The sequence below is a fragment of the Triturus cristatus genome, chromosome 5_1 (genome assembly GCF_964204655.1).
Source record: "Triturus cristatus chromosome 5_1, aTriCri1.1, whole genome shotgun sequence".
NCBI classification, from domain to species: Eukaryota; Metazoa; Chordata; class Amphibia; order Caudata; family Salamandridae; genus Triturus; species Triturus cristatus.
This window is the reverse complement of record NC_140587.1, coordinates 99,021,516-99,048,307: the sequence shown is the minus strand read 5'-3', so window position 1 is coordinate 99,048,307 and position 26,792 is coordinate 99,021,516. Positions and strand designations below refer to the sequence as shown.

Here is a 26,792-nt window from a genome sequence, read left to right as displayed (position 1 = left end):
TCTGCAGTGGTGGTTGACGAACTATGATTGGGTCAATGACATAGCCCTCTCCCTTTCCCAACCATATCTCACAGTTGTGACAGATGCGTCACTTCTGGGATGGGGCTGCCATCTGGAAGAGGTGGAGATCAGGGGACACTGGTCTCTGACGGAGACCGGGATCCACAGAAATTTGTTGGAGCTGCGAGCGATTTGGCTGGCATTGAAGGCATTTCTCAAGTCAAGGGGAAGTTAGTGCAGGTGTTCAGGGAGAACACCACCGCCATGTGGTACTGCAACAAGCACGGCGGGGTGGGGTCGTGGTCCCTTTGTTGTGAGGCCCTGAGTCTCTGGACATGGCTGGAACAGCAGGGCATAACCCTGGTGGTTCAACACCTGGCAGGTTCTCTGAATGCCAGGGCGTACAAACTCAGTCGTAGATGCCTAGCGGATCAGGAATTGTGTCTCCAGTCGGAGATGGCGCAAGTTCTCTTTCAGCAGTGGAGAGAACCTTGGTTAGATTTGTTCACCTCTGCAGAGAATGTGCAGTGACAGCAGTACTGCCCGCTGGAGTTTTCAAGGCGGCTATTGCTCAGAGGTGCTTTTCGTCGCAAGTGTAGCCCAGGCCTGCTGCACGCCTTTCCACCCATACCCCTCCTGCCCAGGGTTCTGAAGAAGATCTGGAGCGACTGGGCTCAAGTCATTCTTGTGGTTTTGGACTGGGCGAGGAGAGCCTGGTATCCAGAGCTTCTAAAAATGAGAATCGATCCTCCGATCAGGCTGTCCCTTCTGAGGATCTTATGTCGCAGCAGCAGGAGAGGGTTCTCCACCTGAACCTGTCAATTCTGCGCCTTTAGGCATGGAGATTGAGCGGCGGCAGTTCATGGCTTTTGACCTTCCTCTCGAAGTATGCAATGTTATTTTGGAGGCCAGGCGGCCCTCCACTAAGACGGTAAACGCCTGCCGTTGGCAGAAATGTGTATTATACTGTACAGAAAGGTACATTGACCCTCTTTCTGCTTCTCTTTCTACTGTTTTTGTATTCATTCTAACCCTTGTCCAGCAAGTGCTCTGCTTTGGAAACTCTCAAGGGTTACCTTTCTGCTCTTGTCTTCTTTTTTGTGGTTGCCAGACCAGCCCTCTCTCTTTAAGTCTCCTATTGTACACAGATTTCTAAAAGGGCTGGCTCACTTGTTTCCACCTTCTCCCTTTGTTATGCCACAGTGAGACCTTAATTTGGTCCTCACCTACTTGATGTGTGCTGCCTGTGAGACTTTACACAATTGTCCTCTCTAGCTATTCACCATCAAGACAGCCTTGTTAGTGGTGATTACATTCGCCCGGATGGTGAGTGAGTTGCAGGCGTTATTTTTGCTCACCTTCCTTTCTGATGTATTTTCCAGACAAATTGGTGCTTCGCACCAGAACTTCTTTTTTGCTAAAAGTTGTGACCCCATTGCATCTGGGTCAATCCATCACATTGCCCACCTTGTTTGCTCCCCCACATCCCTCTAAGGAAGAGGAGCGTCTCCACCAACTTGACCTAAATAGAGCATTGTCGGTTTACCTTGACCGCACAAAAGAGTTCCAGGTGGACGACCAACTCTTTGTGGGTTACGTGGGAGCTAAGAAGGAAAGCGCAGTGTAGAAAATAAACATCTCGCGCTGAATCGTTCTCTGCATTAAGATCTGCTATGTCCTGGCAAAGAAGCACCCCTTGAGGGATTAAGAGCCCATCCCACCAGGGGAAAGCCTTGGCTCGGGGTGTCCCAGTCCTAGACACCTGATAGGCAGCAACATGGGCATCATTGCACACGTTTGCCAAATATTACTGCCTGGACAAACAAGTCCACAGAGATGGGCATTTTGACTGTTCAATCCTGCAGGACTTCCTAGTTTGAGGTATTAGTCCGCAACCCACCGCCGGGATGGTATGGCTTGGATATCTAATTCAAAGGTAAGGAATGTGCAGCTAGAAGTCTTTATCAGATGATCAAGTTACTTACCTTCAGTAACGCATTATCTGGTAGAGACTATCTAGCTGCAGATTCCTTACAGCCACACCCATGCCTCCCCGCTGTGCAGACTAATGTTGTAGAGCTAGGGTTACTCCCCTGCTCAGGTCCCTAGTTTTGCACACAACTACGTTAGTTACTTCGTGGCTCTGAGCTTTCGGTGTGAAAAAAAAAAAGTACTGACATCCGCACGCCTGGGTGGTGCCTACATAGGTACCGCGTAGTCATAACAGACGCTACTGACGCCGACTGTCATGTGGAGCCAAATGGAGCCACCTGGGGTATTGCTCAGCAAAAGTTTTCAGATCCTGCCTGACCCCTGGGAAATTCAAGGTAAGGAATCTGCAGCTAGATAGTATCTACTAGATAATGCTTTACCGAAGTTAAGTAACATGTTCATTAAAGCATGTCTCTAGTTTTGTTCTGATGATAGGTTTTCATCTGCCAGAAATATTTAACATAATTTTAATGTCTTTGTCCAGCTGCAAAAGTTCCTACTTTCTTTTTCAGGTCATATCTTCATGTCCATATCTAGGAGATGGGAGAGCTATGGCTGGGCTGCGCCTCTTGAGTGTGATGCAACCAAATATCCATCCGGCAGTGAGTCATATCTGGGAAAAAGAGATCCCAGCCCTGTTGAGCTACCTGGAAGGTAAAGAATTTGGAGGCTTTGAAGCAGAAGTGGTTTGTGTAGAGGTGGGGTGCGGGGGGATGTAGCAAGACAGCTTCACATCTGAAGGGGCTAGCAAGGCAGATGCATATGTGAGTCAGAAAAGCAAGGGATTTGCACAGGTGAGTGCAGATCAAGGAAGGGGCCATGTAAAACCAGTGCATTTATTTTCAGTAATCTTAATTCGTAAAAAGTCTTTTGATTACATATTAGGTAAATGCAGGGCCACTGGAATTATGCAGCGGGTAGGGTCATATTATGCTGCAGGGTTGAGTCAGTTATGTGGCGTGAAAAGGCAAATACTGTTCCAGGGGATCCTCATCAATAGTCCTAAGCACTGAATAATCCCACCCATGTGAGGGGACGCCGGAGCACTTTTAAATATGATATATGTGTGGCCCATATGTAGTACATCACACCCACCCACCCACCCACCCACCCTCCTCCTCCTCCTCCTCCTCCTCCTCCTCCTCCAAAAAAAAAACACCCAATCATTGAATTGAATTATGAAAAAGATGCCAATAGACACTCTTTCACAGACCTTAAGGAAAGGGAATAAGAGACTTTAGTTGATAGGCTGCTATTCAAAGCATAAGCAAAGAAAAATGGCACTGTACCATTAACAGGCTCACAGTACCCCCTGCATTTCATCTTGCCTCACAGATGACAGGTCGGTTCATTTTTCCGGCTCCTTCTGTTAGGACCCTGGAACACTGAGTACTGCTTTTTAAAAACATTTTTTGTAACAATTTTGTTTGAAAAATCTTTCAAACCTTTTAAAATTAACAGGCTTTGTAAGTGCGGTCAACCATTTTGATACATATATTGGCCATCCGTCATTACGCGATGGCTAACTATATTGGGGCTGTGCCACAACTGGGCATGTTTGGTATCAAACAAGTTGGAATCATACCCTAGCACTGTTACCGGTGTTGAAGGTATTATTCCATGCACTGGGGAGCTCCTCCGGGAAGCCCCCAGTATTCCCGGTAACAGCCTTTCAGGGTCTGCCAGCAAGCAAGTGCTGCTTCCGACCCCAGACACGATTCTGCCCTCCTCCTCCTCCTCCTGCTGCTGAGCTGAGCTTAAGCAGGGGAAGGAAGAACAATTGGTTTCCTGTTCCAGGGAGGTGTAACCTCCTCCCAAACAGGAATTAGTGTATTGGGGTGGGGGCATTTGCCAGTTCCACCAGACTGCTTTGAAGAGCACATTTTGTGCCCTCCTTTCATTGTCCAGTTGGTACCAGTTCTGGGAGCCCTTTTCTCCCGCTCTGGCGCCAAACTTGGCAAAGGACATGGGAGTATCCTCCACTCTGTCCAGCCCTTCCTTTGGGAGGGACCCCTGAGTCGTCCTAACTCCTTTCTTATGGTATATAAGGGCTTACCTGTGGGTGGGTCCTCAGATTCGTCGTGGGACAAGACTCAAACCTGAAACCTTGTCACCGTTCAACTATCTGGACACTGGGACTTCGCTGGACTTTGCCTAGAACCAAGATTGCTTTAAGGAAGACTATCTGCTGCTCCTGGTCTCGTTGTTATGCAAGTAGTCTTCGTTGTCTGTGCTTCTTCCAGCATCCTCAACAGACCTGTGGGCATCGAGCACTACTGAAGTAATCTCCCTTGCAGTGAAGAAGCCACTCCCCTGCATCTGCAGGCATTGCAGCAAAGCTGACTGGTCTGCTGCTCCTGACGTCACACATACTTCGAAAGGCTCAGCAACACAGGTGGTGGTTCTGCCACTCCGTCTGATCTTCTGGGAACCGAACCCCTGTGCACCGCGTGGACTTTCTGTTGATTTTTGGCTCTGCACTCGAGAGATCTTCGGGCTACAAGAAGCTCCAGCCTCCAGTATCCCTTCCTCCCAAGATCTTCATCCTCACCGCATCCTCTGCACCGTGGGCCTTCATCTTTGGTGAGCTACGCAATATCTTCTTGCAACCCTTGTGCCCTTGCCCTGTGTGTCCTTTCGAGGGTCTTCTCATGCTTCATTGGGCTCCCCTGCTAGCTCATGACCTGCTCTGGTTCTTCTGCTTGCGGTGAGTCCCTTGGACTTTGCTGGTCTAAGCGTTGCTCCTTCTTCGCTTTCCACGCCTGTTGTAGCTGCCAGGGGTTGTTGCTCCCGCAAAACACTGACCCCCTTGTTCTCGACTTCCGACATGGGACAGCTGGTGCACTGCTCCTGGTCTTCCTTAGCATCATCTGGTCCTCACAGCTGCAGAAATAAGGTCACTGTCAACTCCTATGAACCATCCGTCATCGGTGGGCATTGCTCTTTCGTGCCTCCTGGTCATCTCCGAGCAGCATAGACACTGTCCCAGTTGCTTGCAGATTCTCCTCTTCAAGAATCCACCTTTGGATTCCACTGGACTCTTGCAAAGTCTTCGCCAGCGGCATCTTTACTGGAGTCCTCCATTGTGGTCTATAGCAGTTTCCAACGTCACTTTGCACTTATACAACTGGCTTCCTTGGTGTACGTATCATGGTCCTAGGGGTATCCACGGGTGGGGTGACTCTCCAGCCTTCTGTCTTTCATGGGGTTTCTTCAGGGTCCTCTGGCAAGGGTCCTTCTTCAGAACTGCAATGTGACTTTCCTGTTGACTAATATTGAGTATGCAGCTGTGTCTCCACTCTGCACACAGCCTCTGTGGGGTTCCTGGGTACTTACTTTGGGTGGTCCCTTGTGTCTCCAGCTCTTCTTAGTCTACTGGTTCAAGTCCCGACTTCAGTCGCAGTTCACATTCCACATTTTTAGTATATGGTGGAGCACTTTAAGACCTGGTTATTTAACTGAGTTGCCGGGTCCACGAAGCCTGCCTCCAAAGGCGCCGAGAGATCCCTTGGGGGATGATTTGTGCGCAATATAAATATAAAAAATAATAATATTAATAATTATGGTTTGGTCTCCCCCTGGAGACTACTGTATTTTGTGTTTACTTACCTATTTGCACTTTAAGTATTGATGTGTATTTGTTTAGATCTCTGGGTAGGATATATATCACTGTCACCACTTAGAGAGCTTTCTTAGATTGTCTAAGAGCACTAAAATCACCATAAGTGTTGTCTGGATTAGTGCAAGGTGCTTCACTTAAATAAGTGGACACCATATATTAAGCCAGCCTCCTACAACACTTTAAAAAAAATGTGGTGATGTTCCAGGGTGTGCATTCAGTAGTGTGTGTGTGTGTATGTTTGTATGGCATGCAATAAGTAGCAAAAAGGGGCATAACACTATCTACAAATGTGTTAGAAGCAAACAAAATACATGTGTATTGACACATTATTGCAGCCATGCTTTAACCCTTAAACAACGAGTATTGTGTATACGTTTAACTATTGGGAAGAGTGATTGAGTGGCCGCGCTGTATAGCTATCTGGGATAAAAACGGAAGAGCACCTAAAAATAATTTAAACACGTGTAGTCGACTGGGTAGAGGTCTGTATAATTAAAGACATCCTTGATGGAAAATGTAAAACTGGCTCCGAAACTAATATGCGAAACACTTGATAACAGCTACATTTGATAATTTAAATTTGCTTAAAAAGATACCATTACATTCTAGTACCCAAACCGAAAACCCACTGGTGTGCATTATATTTACAGACAGACACACTGCAAAATATAAAGGCGACCACCTTTCAACAAAAAAATACACTTGTGCGCATTATATTTACTAACAAAAGCAGACTGCAAAATGTAAACACAGCTTCTGTAAGTCTTAGCCATTATCAAAACAAACAGAAAAAACACTTGTGCACGTTACATTTACAGCAAAGGCTCACTGCAAATGTGTAACGGTGGCCTTCTTTAACAAGCCATCACCGAAAGAAAAAAAAGTAGCACGCACATATCCACATTAGTTAAAGAATGTGGAAAACTACATGTAGCAGGGGCGGACTTTCCATGTTCTTTGACCGGGAGCGAGGATTGAAAACATAAAAAGGCGGGAGGAATTAGACATGCTAACCAAACAGAAGCATGCATTCCTAAAAGGCTGGAACGTGAACCAATTAACGTAAGAGAAGGGGCTTTAAGCAACAGTATACATTACAGTATGCCTTACAGAGCAGCACGTGCTCAACCTAAAAATGGTCCACTAGACTGCAGTGGCAGTCCGGGAAGCTTGTACTTTGACATTCGTGGTGGCACAAGTATTGCTGCAGTCCAGGACAGAGACGTCAACTTACAGGCCCTAGGTTCAGCTGGTGCCATATACTAGGGACTTACATTAAGTTATGCTATTTGGGTGTAAGACACTCCACCATGCACCTTTTTAAGGGTCGGGCACATGCACTGATTCTATTTTAGCAGGGCTCAATTCATTTCAGAGCCATTATCCTAATAGCTAGAAGTTAAAATGGGGGCAAAAAGTGAGTGGGGAGGTGGAACCTGCAAAAAGCCTTTTTCCTTACAACTCCCGTTTCTGGAGACACCGCTGTCCAGCCCACCATCCCAAAAATGGCTGATGGAGGACCATCTGTCCTTGTGACAGAAAGCACAAGTCTTTTTGGCCAAAGGGGCCATAGAGAGGGTGAAATTCATATACAATAAGGAGCAACAGAGGGAATTCTAAAGCAGGTCGCCTTCCACTCATAACAACCATAGATCAATGAAGACCTACTCTGGACATGGACCAATAATTTTTCAAAGGCCCACGAGCAAGGTACTCAACTGTCCTCCCAACGAATAGCTTCTAACGAATGCTACTTGGAACCGGGTCTTGAAGTCCAAATTTAAATGTTGGTCTATCAACCCTACTTACAACACCATATGTAAGTGCACATGGAGAAAAACTGTGTAAAGGTCTGAAAGTACCTCTTGTAAGCACCACCAAGAGAGCTGCTGGTAGGTACTCACCAGTCTGCTCACGTTTTTATCATCATTGGTGCAATGAGCATCTGTCCTCCGATCAGACTGCCACTTTGGGAGGACCTCCTGCTGCAGCAGGGTTCTGCAGCTGAAACTATGCACGCTTCACCTCCATGCTTGGAGATTGAGCTGCAACAGTTGAGCACTTTTGACTTTCCTGCGGAGGTTGTGGATGTTACTTTCGTTGCCAGGGTCCCTTTACTAAATCCATGTATATCAGCCGTTGGGATAAGTTTGTAGCTTGGTGAGCGATCACATAGGTTGACCCGCTTGATGCAAACACGTCACTGGTTTTGTTATTTGTATTGACCTTAGCCAGGCACAGCCTTGTTATGGGCACAGTTAAAAGAACTCTTTTGGCTATTTCGGCATTTTTACGGTTGCCAGACCAGCCTTTGTTGTTTAAATCCAGAGTTTTGCGGTGTTTCCTTAAAGGGTTCCAACATTTGTTTCCCCTCTCTCCTTTTTTTATACCCCAGTAGACTTAAATTTGGTTTTGACCTTCCTCATGTGTTTTCCCTTTGAACCCATGCGTAGCTGTCCACTCAGGTTGATCACCCTTAAGACTGTATTGGTGGCCAGCACATCAGCCAGTAGAGTGAGTGAGCTCCCACCTTCTAGCCAGACAAGCTGGTTCTCCTGATCTGTGTGTAGTTCTTACGCCAATTTGTGTGGGTCAGTCCATCACCCTGCCAACATACTTTGCTCTGCCTTCCCCTCTAAGGAAGAGGAGCATCTCCGTCATCTGGATCCGAAGAGGGCCCTGAGTTCCTGTATTAATAGTAACAGATAACACTGGGTTGATGCTCTTTATAAGATCATAGGAACAAAGAATGGTAGAGCGGTGCAGATGGGGACCATCTCCCAATAGATTTTGCTCTGCATCAAGATCTGCTACTTTTTAGCTCAGGAGCAGCCTCCTGAGGGCTTGCAGTCTCATTCAACCAGAGCCAAAGCTGTTGCTACTGCATTGGCACAAGGAGTGCCTGTCCTGGGTGTTTGCCAGGCTGCACGTTCACAAAGCACTACTGTCTTAACAGGCAGGTCTGGCGCAACAGCCATTTTGCCCTTTTGGTCCTGTAGGATTGTTCGGTTTGAGACACTTTACAGACCCAGTTCCTGGGAGGTACTGCTCTGGTGTCTATTCGAAGGTGAGAGATCTGTGGTTAGAAGTCTCTGTCAGAAGAACAAGTTAATCTCCTTCGGTAACACGGTTTCTAGTAGATTCCTCACCGGCCCTCCCCATTCTGTGACTTGGACCCTTTCACCTAAAAAGATCCCAATCTAGGAATCTGCACATTGGCAGGACCAAAATCATTTTAGTTTAGTGTCTGTAGGCATGGAAGAGTCACAAAAGCCATTGATGTCAGGGCACATGGGTGACACTTACATAGGCCTGCGCATGTCACATTTGGTGTAGACGACACCCATGCAGAGTGGAAGGTTCCACTTTCTGGTGTAGGGGTACTGCTTCAAAGTTTTCCGGATCCAGTCTGACTCCTGGAGAATATTCAAAGATGATGAATCTGCAGTTAGATAGAATCTCTACCAGAAAAGGGGTTACTGAAGGCAAGTAACTTGAGATGTGGTCTCACGGCTAGACTGGCGACTTTGGAGCTGGGAAACCAAGGTTCGAGCCTCTACGCCAACTCCACATCCTGTTATTTGGGGCAAATCACTTAATCTCCCAGTGCCAACCAAAAAAATGAATGTGTCCTTGTGTAACGTAACTGGTGCTCATGTAAAGTGCTCCAATACCTTCGGGTCGAGTTCACGCTATATAAATCTGCAACAAAAAAAAGTAACTAGTTCAACACCTCGCTTTATTAAAAAGTACAAAGCTCCCCAACAGGATCCTGAATTCTAGGATCTGATCCTAAACTAGACTCAATTATTTTGACATGAGGCAGGTGAAGATATGCCTTAGCATCTGATCGCACATCCAGAGAGAGCATGACAGGCAGGAAAGTTTGTGAAACTGTTTATGACCTGCTGAAACACCGCCAGCAAGATTTCTAATAAATAATTCAATGAAAATTAGACTGGGCAGTCAGGTTAGATTTTGCAGAGTTTGCTGCTTGTAGCTAGTGCTATGGTTTTTCCATCTGGAGATGTTCCTGGCTTCACCTCACCACCTTCAATCCAGAAGCACAGCTAAAGGTGATGAATCTTTGTTGTTCTGGTTCTGCATTATTTGGTTAGCACACCAATGATGACATGCTGAAAATGAGAAACTAAAAAGAGACCCTGAAGACTGTAGGGTTGTAAGAGCAAAATAAATTCAGACAGCGTAAGCTCAAAGGCTGAAGTTTTAACCAATCAAGGGTTCAACCCCCTGGCGGGCTGTACCAGCCACAGCAACGATAATATTTGCAGGGCCATAAGACCCTTATCAAAGAAGGGCATCTATATCAAAGACCTAAAAACAAACAACTCCCTAAGGGAGGTATTCTTCAAGTTGCAGGCAGTGACTCTTATGGGGGAGGGGAGATATGGGAGATGCTGTATCCTTGTCTCCAGCAGAGTAGACAGCAATTACAGAAGACCTATTTTTGCTAAATATTGTATCTTGTGAATACTAGCCAGGATTCTTTTCTATACACCTTTCCTCTGGTACCGTTAATCCCATCAGTGAAGTGAAACTGAGAAAGTCCCAATTGAAAATGATTCTAATTGTCCTGAACTGACTGAAGTAGTTGTGGAAAATTGACCTTTTTCAGATATCGATTAGGTTGCACAGGAGGCTCCCGTGGAGCCCCAATTGTTTAACCAGGCTTCAGAGGCAAATTCAACACCCTAACCTAACCTCACTGAATTTGACAGCATGGCTCCTGAGCTTAGACAGGATGGATATTTTAATTTTAATCTGGCATGCATGGACAGTTTGAAATGGATGAAACACCCTTTCACAAGAATGTTATTCTATGAAATGTTAATAGTTCTGCAGCAGGTTCACAAAAATAGGCAGGATCTGTTTTCCTGTCAGGAAGACATCATTATTCCTCATCCGTTATTCCTTATCCACTACATTTAGCTCAGTCTAAGCTGCAATTTTCATCTAGCAGTAATTACTGCCTACAAAAAGTTACTGAATTAAATGTCTTTTTTTTTCAAAATCTCAGTTTTAAATATTTTTTATTTTTTAGAAGGGCTTAAGAAAGTTCCCAGCAACTAAGCGACCCCCCCTTCTCCAAGGGAGGTTAAACTTGTTTTATCAAAATGAATGGGTCCTCCCTTCGATCACTAAGTCTATATTACATCATTGTTCCTAGAAAACAAACTTTCTAGTGCCCATCATCTCTGCCCTGAAAGTGAGCGAGTTACAGCCATCATCTTCTACACAGTTTTTTAGGTCTCGCCTACGCAGCGCACATGCGTTGCATAGGAAGGGACCTTTTGGAATCGATCAGCATATTGGCCAATAACTTGCACGTTTTGCATTGCTTTCTATTGCAACGTGTGCACGTTTGGCGTTTCCCTTGCGGGAGCGAGCTTCAGCGCCATCTGTTTGTAATTATGTTGAAAACAGATGGTTCCCGTGCTCGCTCCTGCAAGGGAAACTCTGTGTGTGTCTGGGATGCAGGCCATGTCAGTTGCCTTTCAATTCGATGGCACGCCGCACCTCTACCCCCTTCTGCCGTTTTGGTCTTTGCCCCTCCCGTGCTGCGATTGGCTCTGTATATTTTTTATGTTTTATTTTGTTTTGTGCTTTCCGCACTATATTAACTAATATTTTCAGCTGGCTAAAAGAGATATCGCTAAACGGCGGAGGTTACCCTTTCCTCCTCTGATAGCTCCCTGGAAGCAGTAATACGATACAAAATCCAAAGCATTATATTTTATAGTGCACGGACACGCTTGACTAGGTCGAATGAGTATATGAGCCTGCAAACAGAAATTAATTTCAGTGTTTGAAGGGCCGATTAAGTTTCTTTACTCAGCAAGAATCAAATGCCTTTAGAAACCAATACTTTGAATAAATATGTTAGAACTGAAAACCGGATATTATCATTCGGCCTCTTTCTGCTCTTCCATGTGCCCCCCTCGAGATCCTCCTCTCCTTCCGCATTCTCCTACCCAATAGCCGTCCACCACCACCACGTCCACCACCACCACCACGTCCACCACCACATCCACCACCACCATGTCCACCATGTCCACGTCCACCACCACGTCCACCATCACCACCACCACGTCCACCATCCCCACCATCACCACCACCCCCAACACAACCACGTCCACCACCACCACCACCACGTCCACCACCACCACGTCCACCACCACCATGTCCACCACCACCATGTCCACGTCCACCATGTCCACCACCACCACCACGTCCACCACCATGTCCTTCACTGCCACCATGTCAACCACCACCACATCCACCACCACATCCACCACCACATCCACCACCACATCCACCACCACCACATCCTCCTCCACCACCACCACGTCCTCCTCCACCACCACCACGTCCTCCTCCACCACCACCACGTCCTCCTCCACCACCACCACGTCCTCCTCCACCACCACCACGTCCTCCACCACCACGTCCTCCACCACCACCACATCCACCACCACGTCCACCACGTCCAGCACCACCACCACGTCCTCCACCACCACCACGTCCTCCACCACCACCACGTCCTCCACCACCACGTCCACCACATCCTCCACCACCACGTCCACCACCACCACGTCCACCACATCCTCCACCACCACGTCCACCACATCCTCCACCACCACGTCCTCCACCACCACCACCACGTCCTCCACCACCACGACCACGTCCTCCACCACCACCACGTCCTCCACCACGTCCACCACCACGTCCACGTCCACCACCACCACCACGTCCTCCACCACCACGTCCACCACCACCACGTCCACCACCACCACCACGTCCACCACCACCACCATGTCCACCACCTACAGGTAAAGTTTCACTGGAGGGCAGGGGTAAAGGAGTGTCAACCATTTAAGGACGCATTGGGTGTGATACGACTGGAATAGGGGCTAGAAGTATTACACCAGACCCAAGATACATTTTGAAGTGGCGCAGTGTCACAGGGGCTCCTGTAAAAGCACTCGCAGCATCTCTACCTCACAGTGGCATACCTGCACGAGCCACCCACTCAAAACAAGCATTGGCATAGCCAATAGGTCTCGGCTTTGGGACCTTATAAGTGTTTAGCCATGCAACGCTTGATGTTGTTGCACCAAGGATATTGTGCTGGATAACTACACACTTATAAGGTCGACAGGGCGAGACCGATTGGCTATGCCAATGCTTGTCATTGTAATAGGGTAGTTATGAGACACATCCTTCTTTCCTTCCTAGAGTTGTATCTGATTTTCGTATTACCACACTTCGCACATTCTTCCACAATCTATCCACTCCAGCAGTGTTCTCCTCTGCATTACTTAGACATTAGAAGGGTTTATCTTTCGGTCATTTCTGTATAAAACTAAGTATCTGAGAAAGTCTAATCCGCTATTTCTAAATTATAGCCATGTGAGGCATGGCTTTCCATCCTCTGAACGTTCCATTGCTAGGTGGTTTGTAGCTTGCATTACTGTGCGTTATCAGTTAGCAGGCAAAGTGGGAGACCAAAGGTAGCCACAACAGCATCGTTTAGCAACATCCCTGTGTCTGAAATCTGGAAACTAGCAACACGGAAGTCAGTATACACTTCAGCTAGACTTTACTGCCTGGATTCAGACACACTGATGCGAATTTGGGTCAGGAAACACTGTGAAACCGATTCAAGTGATATACACTTTAACAACCACAGAGCGTACAACTTAATTAGATATACTACTTTTTCCTTCTTCTTCCTAACCATTGCTTTATTTATTCTTGAGTTAGCCTGCTACTCTCTTCAAGTGTTCATGACCATCAGTGAAGATTCTGCAATGCAGATGAGAATGTTACTTACTTGCAGTCTGAGTTCCGCATTGAAGGAATCTTCATTAATATCCTAAACCTTGCTTTAAGAATGCAAAACACAGGATAAAGAAAGCAGCGGTCAAGAAATATTTAAATCATGTTGAAAAGAACAGGCTGTTAATTGCATCTTGAGCATGCTACTAAAATCAGATTACTGTGCTTGATAATGGCAGCTCAAGAATGTTTTATAGTGTATTGAAGGTAAACTGGTAGATTATGTTCCACAATTTGTTTTTTTCAGACCACACTGAAAAGAGTCTGCTGCAGAAGGAGTGGGAAGACAAGCTGCTGCAGGTGAGTGTTATTTAGTAATGCAGCCAGCATACTGGGTACCATTGAACCAGCCGTTCACTGCTTGACTAGTCTGTTAAAATTGCCTATTGTCTGATACCATGGGTAAGGATCCTAAACTTTAACTACATAATGATGCAGCTGTTAAATATAAGATGTCATATGTTTTTATGTGTTTGCTTTAATTTCATGCTAATTGTACTGCAAATGAAATATAAATTCGTGGGGGGGGGGGGGGGAGAAACAATATCTGACTTTAATGCCCATGTTTATATACATTCTTTGGGTGGGTTGATAATCTTTACATTTGAAAATAGCCCATGCTGCTTTCTGTGAACCCAAATGCTGCACAGCACCTCAGGTTGTCACTATGTCTGTGGTGTCATTCTGGTGCTGAACAGTGCTCTGTGCGTCTATAGTGTGACACAAGTTGGCCAGAGTCCACCCTGTTCCCTCTCCCCCACACAGCAGAAATGCCCAGATATGCTTGTGCCCCTTCCTGAACTGGTGCACGTCTGCTTACTCCTGCTCTGGACCATGCATTCTCACTTGCCAGCCAGCCGGGAATCATGCAACAGGTTGGTGAAATGGGTTGCTTTCAGGCAAGAAGACCGAGAATGATACTGCTTACGGACAGCACCTGCTTGTTGTCTACAATGCACTGTACCCAGAAGCAAAAAGAGATTCAGGAAGTGTGAGGGGTAAGTGAGTGAAGCCCTCAAGGTGCTGGAGCCTCCATCGATAACAGCATCCTTGGCATGGAGCAAATGCCATAGGGGTGCAGTTTAAAAGCTCTGGCAAGTGACGACTCCCCGTGCAGGAGTCTTAGCCTGATTCACAGAGTTAGAAGCGCTGCCATTTCTTAGTTGCAAGTTCTGGATGTGTGTGTTGTCCCTAGTTTGGGTGGAGCTCAATTCGAAATTCTTCTTTTGGCATTAGTATGGTGTAATTCTTAGGCCGGCACCCTATGTAAGACGCTCTCGGAGCATATGAATTGTATTGAATTTACTCCTTATGTTTACACATTGTTGGCCATTTTGTTTTCATATTTCATATGCCATGCTGCGCTTGGAATCTGGACCTATGCGTTGGTGGGCAGTAGTTCTGTTGGAGGAGGGGAAGCAAACCAAAAACGCCAAACAGGGTTTTTCTTTTTACCTTCAGAGGTGATCATTGTGGTATTTTTACAATGAAATGAGCCAAAAACTGATCTAGTCAACCTCCTCTGCAAATTAGACAAGCATTGGCATAGCCAATAGGTCTCACCTTTGGGATCTTATAAGAGAGCAATCGCTGCCAATGTGGGTGTAACAAGGATTGACACAAGGACGGCAATCCAAATACAATGACAGCAAAAACGTGTAACTTGGACTCAATTCAGATAAGCTGTATTTGTTTATGCATGTCATAAAACTCTTCAAAAGTCTCTCAAAAGTTTTAATCAACAACCGATCATATAATTAAGCAAATATGTTTAAAGATAAAATACGTTGAGACATTTGCTGAGATGAATTTACGTTAAGTGAACCTACTGTAGACTATCATCAGTTTATCACACATGGGAAAGAGAGTGTTCGAACTAAGGGAGAGGATGTAGCCTTACGGCAGAGCGGTCGTCCTCGAAGCAGGGGAACCGGGTTCGAGTCTCAGCTATGACGCTCTACATCCTGTGATTGTGGGCAAATCACTTTATCTCCCTGTGCCTTCCAAAAATGAATGTGTCCTTCTGTAACTAAACAGGTGCTCATGATAAGCAGGTGGCGCAGCCCAGATATAGTGTCCCGAATTCACCCACAATAACTGGAATACACTTTGTTTTATTAAATGGGCAATCATTGAACTACAAATACCGGCCCCTATGACGTGGGTGCGCGTTCGTGCAGGGCCCAGATGTGCGTTTTTGTTTAGGTGAATTTATTGCGACTTTTAAGTTGGGGACCAGGTTGGAGTCTGGCGGGAGGCTCAATCCTCCTATGATTCTGGCGATCTACAAAACATGTAAACAACGCATTTTGAGCATATGTGTCCTTACAAGAAGTAGCACATTCATCCCGCTGTCTTCGTGAGATGGCATGTGTTGTACTGGAGGGTTCATACTGTGTCTGAAGGGAGACAACGGCGACTGGATATAGCAACATTGCAGAGCAGAGTTTATTTCGGATTCCGCTGCTTTGACGGCGTTTCTCATGAAAACTTCGTGCTTTGATCAGCAGAGGGTGGAGACAAAATCTTCTTAAAGGCACAGGGTTGCATCTCTTTTGTTTACTGTGCACTTGGCTGCAGTCCACGCCCTCGTCCGGAAGAAGCAATAGGGATAGGAGCATTTTGCACCTTGACCTGTCTAGACGGGAGAGTGTATTTGTAAGGAGGTAAACAGCAAGGGCGAGGGACTAACACACCCCCATCAGCAGAGACCAGCTAGAGGACTCTTAGGCCCAAGGTGTCACAGTAAGAAGTCCAAGGCAATGGTAGGCCTTCAGGATCTCAGCGTGCAGAGTGAGGCCCATCCTGATGCAGTAAAAAAACAATAAAAAAACGAAGAAAATAAGAAAGGGCACCTGCCCTGTACCAGTCCCAATCACACAATGCAAGGACTGTGCGAAGAAAGGAGGACAAAGGGGTGAAATGTACTGATGTATTTATATTTTCCGGGTTTGATACAGGGGAGGTACTATTTCAAGCATACTTGCAACCAACCTATTACCCAGAAACAGCAGCTGCTGATATTTCAGTCGAATTAGCGCTAGAACTTTGAAGGTATTAAATATTGAACTGTGTTCTGTTTGGTCACAGCAGCCTTTGCATTGTTTGCTGTCGGTGTGATGTGTGAGGATGTCTTTGGCTGGACACATTGCTCTGGGTGCTTGGTCTGCAGTGTCAGTATCTCTCTTCAATGCTCAGGTGCAGCCAATCGTCCAGTCCCGATAATTCTCGTTCCATGCGAGGAGGAAGCGGAAGCAGCTGGGAGGTCTTTCTCAGCAGCGCGAGGTGATAACTGATGCCAGTCCTTCCTCTATTCTTTTCTTTCTGTCTAGGCTCCATTTCTGAGGCGTTAGCACTGGCAGGTGCCAGCAGACTCTAGCTCGGGCACCAAAGGGTAGGCTGACGTTTAACCGGGAACTGGGATGGAATATTCCTCGCAGCTGAACAGCGCGACCCCTGGGTTGCAGCACGGAAATCAAACAAGGGGCCTGGTAGAAGGACCCGTCAGTTTTAGGAACAGGAATCCGTAGAACAACCTGGATCTCTGCAAGGAAAGCTAGAAGAAACGCTTCCTTTGAATACACAGTTAGCTCTGTATAAATTGGGATGCATATTTCTTGAGTAATATTTACACAACTAAAGTGCACACTCAGTAAGTAAAGGTCGTCTCTTTGCTCGTCACTTCATGACCTACCGAGGTGTTCATAGGAAAGACGCCCTGTTCACCATTAATATCAACCCTGGCAAAGGCGCTCTTTGTATAAAACATTAATCCGATGAACGGGAAAAAGCCAAAATAATAATACAATTGTTTTCGATCAGTACAAACGTGTGCCCGCATTTACATGCAGCCGGTTTTTAAAATCTTTGGCATAACAGAAGTGACACCACACGCCCTTTAACCCACAGCGGCATCACGACTTTTGACTCGCCTGAAGATGAGAAGCAGTATAAGTTATATTAAACAGCTTTTATCGCATCACTAGAGACACCGCATGTTGAATGAAAGCAGCTGATAACACACCCGCACGTGAGCCAAAGAGGCGCTATGAATGCTGCATGTGAAGATTCAACAGAACACACAGCACATGTTGACAAACACGCAGATTCAACAAGCGGCCGTGTGGCCGCGGAAGTGAAAGTAATCGCGGTAAAGAGCGGCGCGCGCGCCCGCGCACATGCACTGTAGCTCTAGGCTGGCCTGGTAGCACTTTTTGGAGCCCTCTCAATAAGTCTTGCCAGACCAGCGCATGCGCTGGGTCAGGCGAGACCTAAAAAACCACCACCAATTAACCATTTAAAACTCCTTCTAGTTGCTCCTAAAATGAAGAAAGAAGAGCCATTAAATCCATGAATTTGAAACCTAAAATGTTAGGAGTTGTAGATGAATCATGACCAGAGTATTGTGGCTATATATCTGAAAAAAACACGTTAGTTATAGATTTCTTACCTTTGAATTACCCCCAGGCGTCAGACTAGATCAGGAAAGTTTTTTCATCAGCAGTACCTCTGTGCGTCGGAAGGTGGCGTTGGTCGACTCCGCGTCCCTCATTGGCGTCGTGTTGCCATGATGACGTCGTGGCAGCTACTTAGACGCCGCCCTCCCACGCTGACGTCAGTTATTTCTTTTTCTGCACCAGCCAGCGCAGATCCTGAGAAAGCGGTACCTCCAGTCACTTTTTGACTGACTTTTTTCTCGACTTTTGTCGACTTCTTTTCTGAGTCCATTGACTCCTGGTGCATTAGTGATGCCCGGTTTCAAGGCCTGCGGTTCCTGCACTCGACTGATGTCGGTTACGGATCCGCACCGCGTGTGTCTCTTTTGCCTGGAGCGCGACCCACGACCCCCAGTCGTGCTCCGACTACCGGTCGATGGCGCCAAAGGCTTTGCTGGAGCAGTCCTGAAAGTTGCTTGAGCGCCAGCATTGGCTCTGTGCCGTTCAAGGTCCAGGTTGCAAGGGAGGTCGAGGGACCAGTCGCAGAGCCATTACCACTCGTCCAAGTCATCGAAGTCTTCGCACTCTGGGTCGGGTAAATCGAAGCACAAAAAGAAGTTGAAGAAGCACCGTCGCTCTTCGACTTCTCCCTGTCGGTCGGCTGACGCAACAAGGGATGCGGGCAGTGCCCCTCCTGCAGCTCCGAGCACGGAGCCCAAGGAGTCCACTCCTGGCTTCCCTCCCTTCCCGGGACCAGGAGCGACTCCCGCCCAACTTTGTACGTTCTACCAAGCGATGCATGCCATCTTTGGGTGACCTGAACCTGCCAGCACCCCTTCAGGCCTCGCTGACTCGGTTTGGGGACTTAGGCCTTCTCCGCTGGTGCCGCCAGGCCCCGTAGATCCAGGCCCGTTGACATGATTACACCTCCACTGGCGCTGTTTCCTCCAGCATCACAACCAACGCTGGTCATGTCCCTGGCCGGCGTCGACCCCGGCCTCCATCCCGAAGTGGACCCGGAGCCGGACCCACATCGCCAGACGCCGGATCCGGCACCGAGTGAGGTGTATGTGCCCCTGTTCACTCCTGGGGTTCCTTTTCACCCAGATTGGCAACCTCAGGAGGAGGAGGACTGGGAGGGGTCAAGTGAACCCTTTAACTGATCAGATGGAATCTGAGCAGTACTGGAGAGAGGAGCTGGGGATGCCAGTGGTCTTGACACCTCTCCTGACCTTGGCATGTTGTCTCCTCCTACCGTGGCTACGGAGGAGGGAGCGTCCTACGCAGTCGTGTTGCGTATAACGGCCGAGGCTCTCTACCTACGGTGGCGGTCAGGACTAACCTCCTGACAGTGGTGCTTCAATCGGCGGCGAGCTCTTCGGAGCCCCTGCTGCCATTTAATGTGGCCCTTACAGACGTCCTTTTGGGCATGTGGTCCAGGCCCAACGCTGGGGCACCCCTGGATAGGATGATTGCCCGACGTCACCGCCCGGCTCCGGGTGACCCCACTTTCCTTTCCCAACACCCCACCCTAAAGAGCTTCGTGGTCCAAGCCTCCACTTCTGAGAGCGCATTCCCCACCGCTCCCCCGGAAAGGGAATCCACGAAGCTGGACCATCTTGGGAAGAACATTTTCTCTTCTACCATCTTGGGACTGTGGTTGGTAAACACCGCATGTCTATTTGGCCATTATTTCCACTCTATGTGGGACACGGTTGCGCAGGTGCTTCCCCAGTTTCTGGAGGAGGCCTGGACAGTGCTCTCCCAGGCTGTCGCCACTGGGAGGGATGTGACCAAGTTTACCATCCATTGTGGGCTGGATACCGCTGACTCTCTGGGCCGGACAATTTTAAAGTCAGTAGCACTTCGTCGCTACGCCTGGATGAGATCGACTGGCTTTTTAGGAGATGTCCAGAACACGTTGATAGAAATGCCCTTTGATGGCCGTCGCCTTTTTGGCGACAAAGCAGACAACGCTCTAGAGCATTTCAAGGACTCACGGGCTCCAGCCAAGTCCTTGGGCCGCTCCAGCCACTCAGCGCAGTCTGCTTTCGCCCCTTTTGTTATTACGGAAGGGGCCCCCCCTACGTCCCGCTCAGAGCCACAGGCCGCAGCAGGTTGGCCAACCTTAGCGCGGCCGGGGATGTGGGAACCACCGCCTTGGTTGAGGGGGCCAGCAGGCGGGTCAGTCCACCAACTCCCCCCTTCTGCAGCAGCCTCCAAACCCTCCTAGTCTGACCTTTCAGGCCCTTCAAACGCCAGTGGGCGGCACGATTCACCATCACCCCCCCCCACTGGCGCTCCATCACGTCGGTCAGGTGGGTTTTGCAAATAGTCTGAAGGGGCTACTCCCTCCCCTTCAAGACTACTCTTCCAGCCATGCCACGGAGATACCACCACATGTCGGAGGATCATTCTGGACCTTCTCCAGCAGGATGTTATGGCTCTCTTGGCAAAGGGAGCCATCAAGCGCGTTCCTGTGCCAGAAGTCGGTCGTGGTTGTTACTCCCACTACTGTCTGGTCCCTAAGAAAAGAAGGACAAGGGCCTGCGTCCTATCTTGGATCTCAGGGACGTAAACTGCTTCCTTCGGAAGGAGAAGTTCAAGATGTTGATGCTTGATCAGGTCTTGTCTGCCCTCTACCCGGAAGACTGGATGGTAGCGTTGGACCTGCAGGGCGCTTATTTTCACATCCCCGTCCTGATGGCCCACCGGCGTTACCTGCGGTTCACGGTAGGCCACGAGCATTTTCTATTTACTGTGCTCCCCTTTGGCATTACTAGCACCCCTTGGGTGTTCACGAAAGTGATGGCGGTGGTCGCAGCTCATCAGCGTGGATCAGGGGTTTCAGTCTTCCCCTATATCGACGACTGGCTGTTGAAGGCGGGCTCGCATCTCCAAACTACGGCGGACCTCCTGCATTCGCTGGGGTTCCCCATCAACGTGCCAAAGTCGCACCTGACCCCCTCTCTGAAGCTCCTCTTCATCGGAGCGGTTCTGGACATGAGGCAGTTTCGGGTCTGTCCTCCTGAACAATGAGTCCGGAATATTCAGGCTATGATTCCGCTCATTCAGCCTCTATCCCGGGTTTCGGTCAGAATGACCCCGAGGCTGCTGGACCTCATGGCCTCCTGCTGGTTGATCATGCCAGGTGGCATATGCGGGCTCCGCAGTGGGACCTGAAGTTCCAGTGGGTGCAGCATCAGTGAAATCTGTCCGATTGTGTCCAGATCTCGGAGGGCAATGCACGACAACTGCAGTGGTGGCTCACGAACCAGGATTGGGTCGATGGCAGATCCCTCTCCCTTCCCCAACCAGACCACACTATTGTGACGGATGCATCCCTTCTGGAATGGGGCGGCCACATGGGAGAGGCGGATATCAGAGGCCTCTGGTCTCCGGCGAGTGCAGGCTCCACATCAACCTTATGGAGCTCCCGGCAATTTGTCTTGCTCTGAAAACATTCCTTCCCTCTGTCCAGGAAAGAGTGTGTGAGAAGTTGGCCTGGTATATGCTGTTCTAGTGGGCACCTTGCATCAGTCCAAACGACCCTTATTTATGATTATGTTAAAGACAACCTTTATTGAAAGCTATCCTAGTGGTAGCTGTGGAGAGCAGCCTTCAGGCTAAGCCTCGAAGGAATGTAAAGCAGCTTGGTATACCAGATTATAACCTCCTGGGTGACTAAATGAAAGGAGAACCACACAAGGTATATATAAAATATATGCATTTATTACTAAACACTCTCTACTAACCTCTTTATGAGATTAGAGAACAAGGTACACAATATTAAAGCACTAGAACGACAGTAAATAGCACAATACCCAGCGGGCTCCAGGGGGAGACCGAACCATATACCAAACGAGCATTGGCATAGCCAATAGGTCTCGCTTTGAGACCTTATAAGTATTTAGCGATGCAGCACATTAGCCTGGGTGCCGCAACATGTACGGTTATTTCACATGGCACTTATGAATGAATGCACACCTTAGCAGCATTCTGGGGTCGGACTTCAAATCTCTGGTTAAAGGGGGCACTGGATCCTGTAACAGTCTCCCCAAAACTGACATACTCCATAACTGAACACAAGCAAGAACATACGGCATGGATAACGGAGTCTAACCTAATCCAGGTGCGACTTAGGAGAAGTAAAGGAAGAATGAGGAAAGCGAGAAGAGAAAGAAGGCCAGCACAGAGTGTTTCGGTAAGTGGAAACATTTGTTCATGGCGGCGCGTAGTCCGCGATTAAAATGTAAAAAATAAAACACTAGCTCCGAACCAGCAGACGCATCTGTTAGAAGTCACATTAAAATCACAAAACTGGCAATACATAAAAAATGCAGATTACTTGCTGCACAGTCAGTTACGGTAAGCCCCACGGAGGAGGCGTGCTGCCGTAGTCTGCAGGGAGGTCTCGCTGAACCTCCCTGCGCATTCGGAAAACAAAGACGGCTGCCCACTGGTGCGTGGTACAGCTGCAAAGGACAGTGAACAACCTCTCTCTTACCAGTTTGGGCTGCCACCGAAGGATAGCGTTCTCCCCTGTTCAGCTATGTGTGTACACAATCCTCTGTTGATCCCGACAGCAGCTAATGGCTGCAGATCCCGGGAGCGGTCCCGTGTTGAAGAGCTCCTGCTGCTTATGCTCCAAACCGTGTGGACGGGGCCCCTTTGATCGTCGTGACCCTGATTGTCCAGACAACGTGCCCGAAGCAGAAGGCGGCCCATTGACCCATGTCAGCCCTGCCTAGGCGGCGTGAGTTGACAAGGACAGACCAATAACGGACAACTCTTAATCATGTGGCACTAACTTTTCATCCCAGAAGCACGCTTATTCATTGTTCCCAGTCATGTAGCCTTCACACATTGATGCAGAGGCGCCAAAGAAATAGCGTGCACCCTTAGCATGCTGTATAAATCAATAAAATGTAGACGCTCAAGATATTCTTACCTCAAAAACGTGCTCATGTTGCTTGCCCCAAACTTTCAACAGCATTTGCGTGAATCACTGTATCGGAAGTCCTTCATTAAGTTAGTTAAGTGATCCTGACGGGGACGTTAACCTTTGATCGTCGTGACCCTGGTTGTCCAGACAACGTGGCCCAAGCAGAAGGCGGCCCATTGATCCATGTTAGCCCTGCCTAGGCGCGTGAGTTGACAAGGACAGACGAATAACGGACAACTCTTCATTATGTGGCACTAACTTTTCATTCCAGAATACACAGTGATGCAGGCTAAGTGGAGCACTTCAATCAATCAATCACATCATTTGTAAAGCGCACTACATACCCGGTGGGGTTTCAAGGCGCTGGGGGGGTGCTGTTACTGGTCGAAGAGCCAGGTCTTGAGTTGTCTCCTGAAAGTCAGCAGGTCATCGGTTTGTCGCAGGTCGAGTGGGAGGGTGTTCCAGGTCTTGGCGGCGCGATGGGAGAAGGATCTGCCTCCGGACGTAGTTCTCCGGATGCGTGGGACCGTGGCCAGGGCGTGGTCAGCGGAGCGGAGTTTCCTGTTGGGTACGTAGGAGAGTCGACTGTTGAGATAGGCTGGGCCGGTTTTGTGGAGTGCCTTGTGTGCGTGGATCAGGAGCTTGAAGGAGATTCTTTTGTCGACGGGGAGCCAGTGCAGGTTCCTCAGGTGGGGGGTGATGTGGTCGCGGGACGTCGAGGGTCAGGCGTGCGGAGGCATTCTGGATTCTCTGTAGTCTGCTGATGAGCTTGGATGGGGCTCCGGCGTAGAGGGCGTTTCCGTAGTCGAGTCTGCTGCTGACTAGGGCCTGGGTGACTGTTTTCCTCGTGTTAGTCGGGATCCATCTGTAGATCTTGCGGAGCATGCGGAGGGTGTTGAAACAGGTGGAGGAGACTGCGTTGACTTGTTTGGTCATGGAGAGTTTCGAGTCGAGGATGACTCCCAGGTTGCGTGCGTGGTCGGTGGGGGCCGGGGGAGGGGCCCCAGTGATGTGGGCCACCAAGAGTCGTCCCATGCGGAGGGGTTGGATCCGAGGATGAGGATTTCCGTATTTTCTGTGTTCAGTTTGAGGTGGCTGTCCTCTATCCAGTCGGCGATGGCCTTCATTCCCTGGTGGAGGTTAGATTTGGCGGTGAGGGGGTCCTTTGTGAGGGAGAGGATCAGCTGAGTGTCGTCGGCGTAGGAGATTATGTTGAGGTTGTGCTGTTGGGCAATGCGTGCTAGTGGTGCCATGTAGACGTTGAACAGTGTCGGGCTGAGGGAGGATCCTTGAGGGACGCCACAGATGGTCTTGGAGGCCTCGGATCGGAACGAGGGGAGGCGGACTCTCTGAGTTCTGCCGGAGAGGAAGGAGGTGGTCCAGTCCAGGGCCTTGTTTCGGATCCCTGCGTCGTGGAGGCACGTGCATAGTGTACGGTGGCAGACGGTGTTGAAGGCGGCGGAGAGGTCCAGGAGGATGAGGGCCACCGTCTCGCCGTTGTCTAGCAGGATCCTGATGTCGTCTGTGGTGGCGATGAGGGCGGTCTCGGTGCTGTGGTTGCTGCGGAATCCTGATTGGACGTTGTCTTCGAGGTGCCGGGTGAGCTGGGTGTTTACTATCTTCTCGATGACCTTTGCTGGGAACGGAAGCAAGGAGATGGGCCGGAAGTTCTTGAGGTCGCTCGGCTCCGCCTTGGGTTTCTTCAGTAGGGCGTTGATCTCTGCGTGCTTCCAGTTCTCAGGGAAGGTGGCGGTCTCGAAGGAGAGGTTGATGATTTTGTGCAGGTGGCGTGCGATGGACTTGCTGGCTTTGTTGAAGATGTGGTGCGGGAGGGGGTCGGATGGGGAACCGGAGTGGATTGTTCCCATGGTCTTGATTGTGTCCTCAATGCTCACGTCTGCCCAGGTTGTCAGGGTGTCGTGTGCGGTGGGTTCGGTGCGGTGTGGTCGGCAAGGGTCGTCCGGGGTCTGAAGCTGTCATGGATGTCAGTGATTTTCTGGTGGAAGAAGGTGGCGAGGGAGTCGCTCAGGGCTTTGGATGGTGGGATGTCATTGGCGTTGGAGCTGGGGTTGGAGAGTTCCTTCACGATGGTGAAGAGCTCCTTGCTGTTGTGTGCGTTGTTGTCAAGGCGGTCTGTGAAGGAGGTTCTTTTGGCGGACCTGATGAGGTGGTGGTGGTTGCGGATGGCGTCTTTGTGGGCAGTGCGGCTGTCTGGCATCTTGTTGCTGTGCCATATGTTTTCCAGTTTCCGGCAGGTGCGTTTGGAGTTGAGGAGTTCCGGGGTGAACCAGCTGACCCGCACCACTCTTCAGAAGCACGCTTATTCATTGGTCCCAGTCATGCAGCCTTCACACATTGATGCAGAGGCAAGGGGCGCCAAAGAAATAGCGTGCACCCTTAGCATGCTGTCTAAATCAAAATGAGGGACTTCTGAAACATGCTTCGCAAGGAAGAGACAAAGCGCTGCTGTGTACGCAGCATGGGACCAAGTTTGTGAGAAGAAAAAAAGGGGACATGTAACATGGGTGGTCGCCACCAAGTAAAAACACAACCAAAGGCAGGCCAAAGAGCAACGTCTTGCCAATCAGAAACAAGCATTGGCTGCGCGGCCGTAAAAGTGACACGGCCATGCAGCACGCGAAAGTGATCGCGATCAAGCGTGGCGAGCGAAGTGGTCTGTGGTGGGGGAGAAGCGGGAGTTGTGTGATGGAGGAAAGACAGATGGCGGCTGCGCGCATGCACGCTCGCGTGCACGCAAGCTTGAGGCCACCATAAGCCTGTGGCAGCACTTTGAAAACCCACACACTAAATGTCTCGCAGCGCACCGCATGCGCTGGCTCAGCGAGACCTCAAAAGTTGTATAACAACCACAACTTGACTAGACACAGTGCCTAGAGCACGTAGAATCGCTGGGACCCCAAGGAACCACCCAAGGTAGTGACACAGGGGACCCACGGAGGACGTGTGCAGTGTGAGGACACAGCTGCGAGCTCCGTACAACTCTATGGGAAAGTCGCGGTTGGAATTTTAAACATTAAGGACACTTAGGAGAGGACTTCAAGCAAACCCTTTGGAACATAGAAGGTTCTAAGGCCAGCACCCTTGAGAGTACCGAGGTACCCGTGTTAACTATCCCAGGAGAGCCGGGTGCATAGGGGTCAATTGGTGTCGGAAACGCGTGTTAATTTCAATGGCGAGATGCAAAGAAGTGCTGCTGCCAGGAAGATAAGAAGTGTCCGGTGTGATCCAAGCCTGGATCGGAGCTGAGAAGAACCTGAAAGCAGAGGGGACAGAGTCTGGGTCACTTCAGGGTGACCAGGGGCTCGGTAGACAAATGTTTCAGGTGAGAAGAGGTGAAGCCTTATTACAGCCACGGGGACCAGGAGACGTCTGTGAGAAGTTGGCCTGATGTATGATGTCACTAGTTATAGTGTACACCTTATATCAGTCCAAATACCCTTATGGTGATTGGTTGTAAAGTCAACCTTATAGACCAGCTATCCTAGTGGTAGCATGGACAAGAGCAGTCTTAGGCTAAACTCTGAATGGCATGTGAAGCCAGCTGTGATACCATATATAATCCCTTGAATACCAAATGAAAGGACACCACAACAGATATATATATAAAATAAAGTGTATTTATTCTAAGCAAACCCTCAGCACTCTTTATGAGATTAGAGGTAAGTACAACACAGTCTTATTAATGCATACAGTAAGTCACACAGGTAAGTAATACAGTTAGGCCCTAGGGGCCACGCAAACCATATACTAAGTAAGTGGTATAAGAACCACTGTCACGGAATTAGAATAGGCCTAGGCCTAGGGAATCGCTGGGGCTACACTACACTAGCGTTAGTTAGGAAGTGGGAGGCCCACGGGATTCGTGTGCAGAGTGGAAACACTCACGCGTAATGCGTAAAAGTCAATAGCAATGTTA

General features: G+C 48.9%; 1 protein-coding gene across 2 annotated transcripts in view; it reads left to right on the top strand.

Annotated features, from left to right (window-relative positions):
- Positions 1 to 26,792, top strand: part of MROH1 (maestro heat like repeat family member 1) — a 2,508,022-nt gene that overhangs the window by 993,085 nt on the left and 1,488,145 nt on the right. For both annotated transcript variants that reach the window (XM_085604508.1, XM_085604507.1), the window contains exons 17-18: positions 2,505 to 2,646; positions 13,722 to 13,774. In XM_085604508.1, coding sequence (XP_085460634.1) covers positions 2,505 to 2,646; positions 13,722 to 13,774 — 195 coding nt within the window. The remainder of the gene's footprint in view (positions 1 to 2,504; positions 2,647 to 13,721; positions 13,775 to 26,792) is intronic.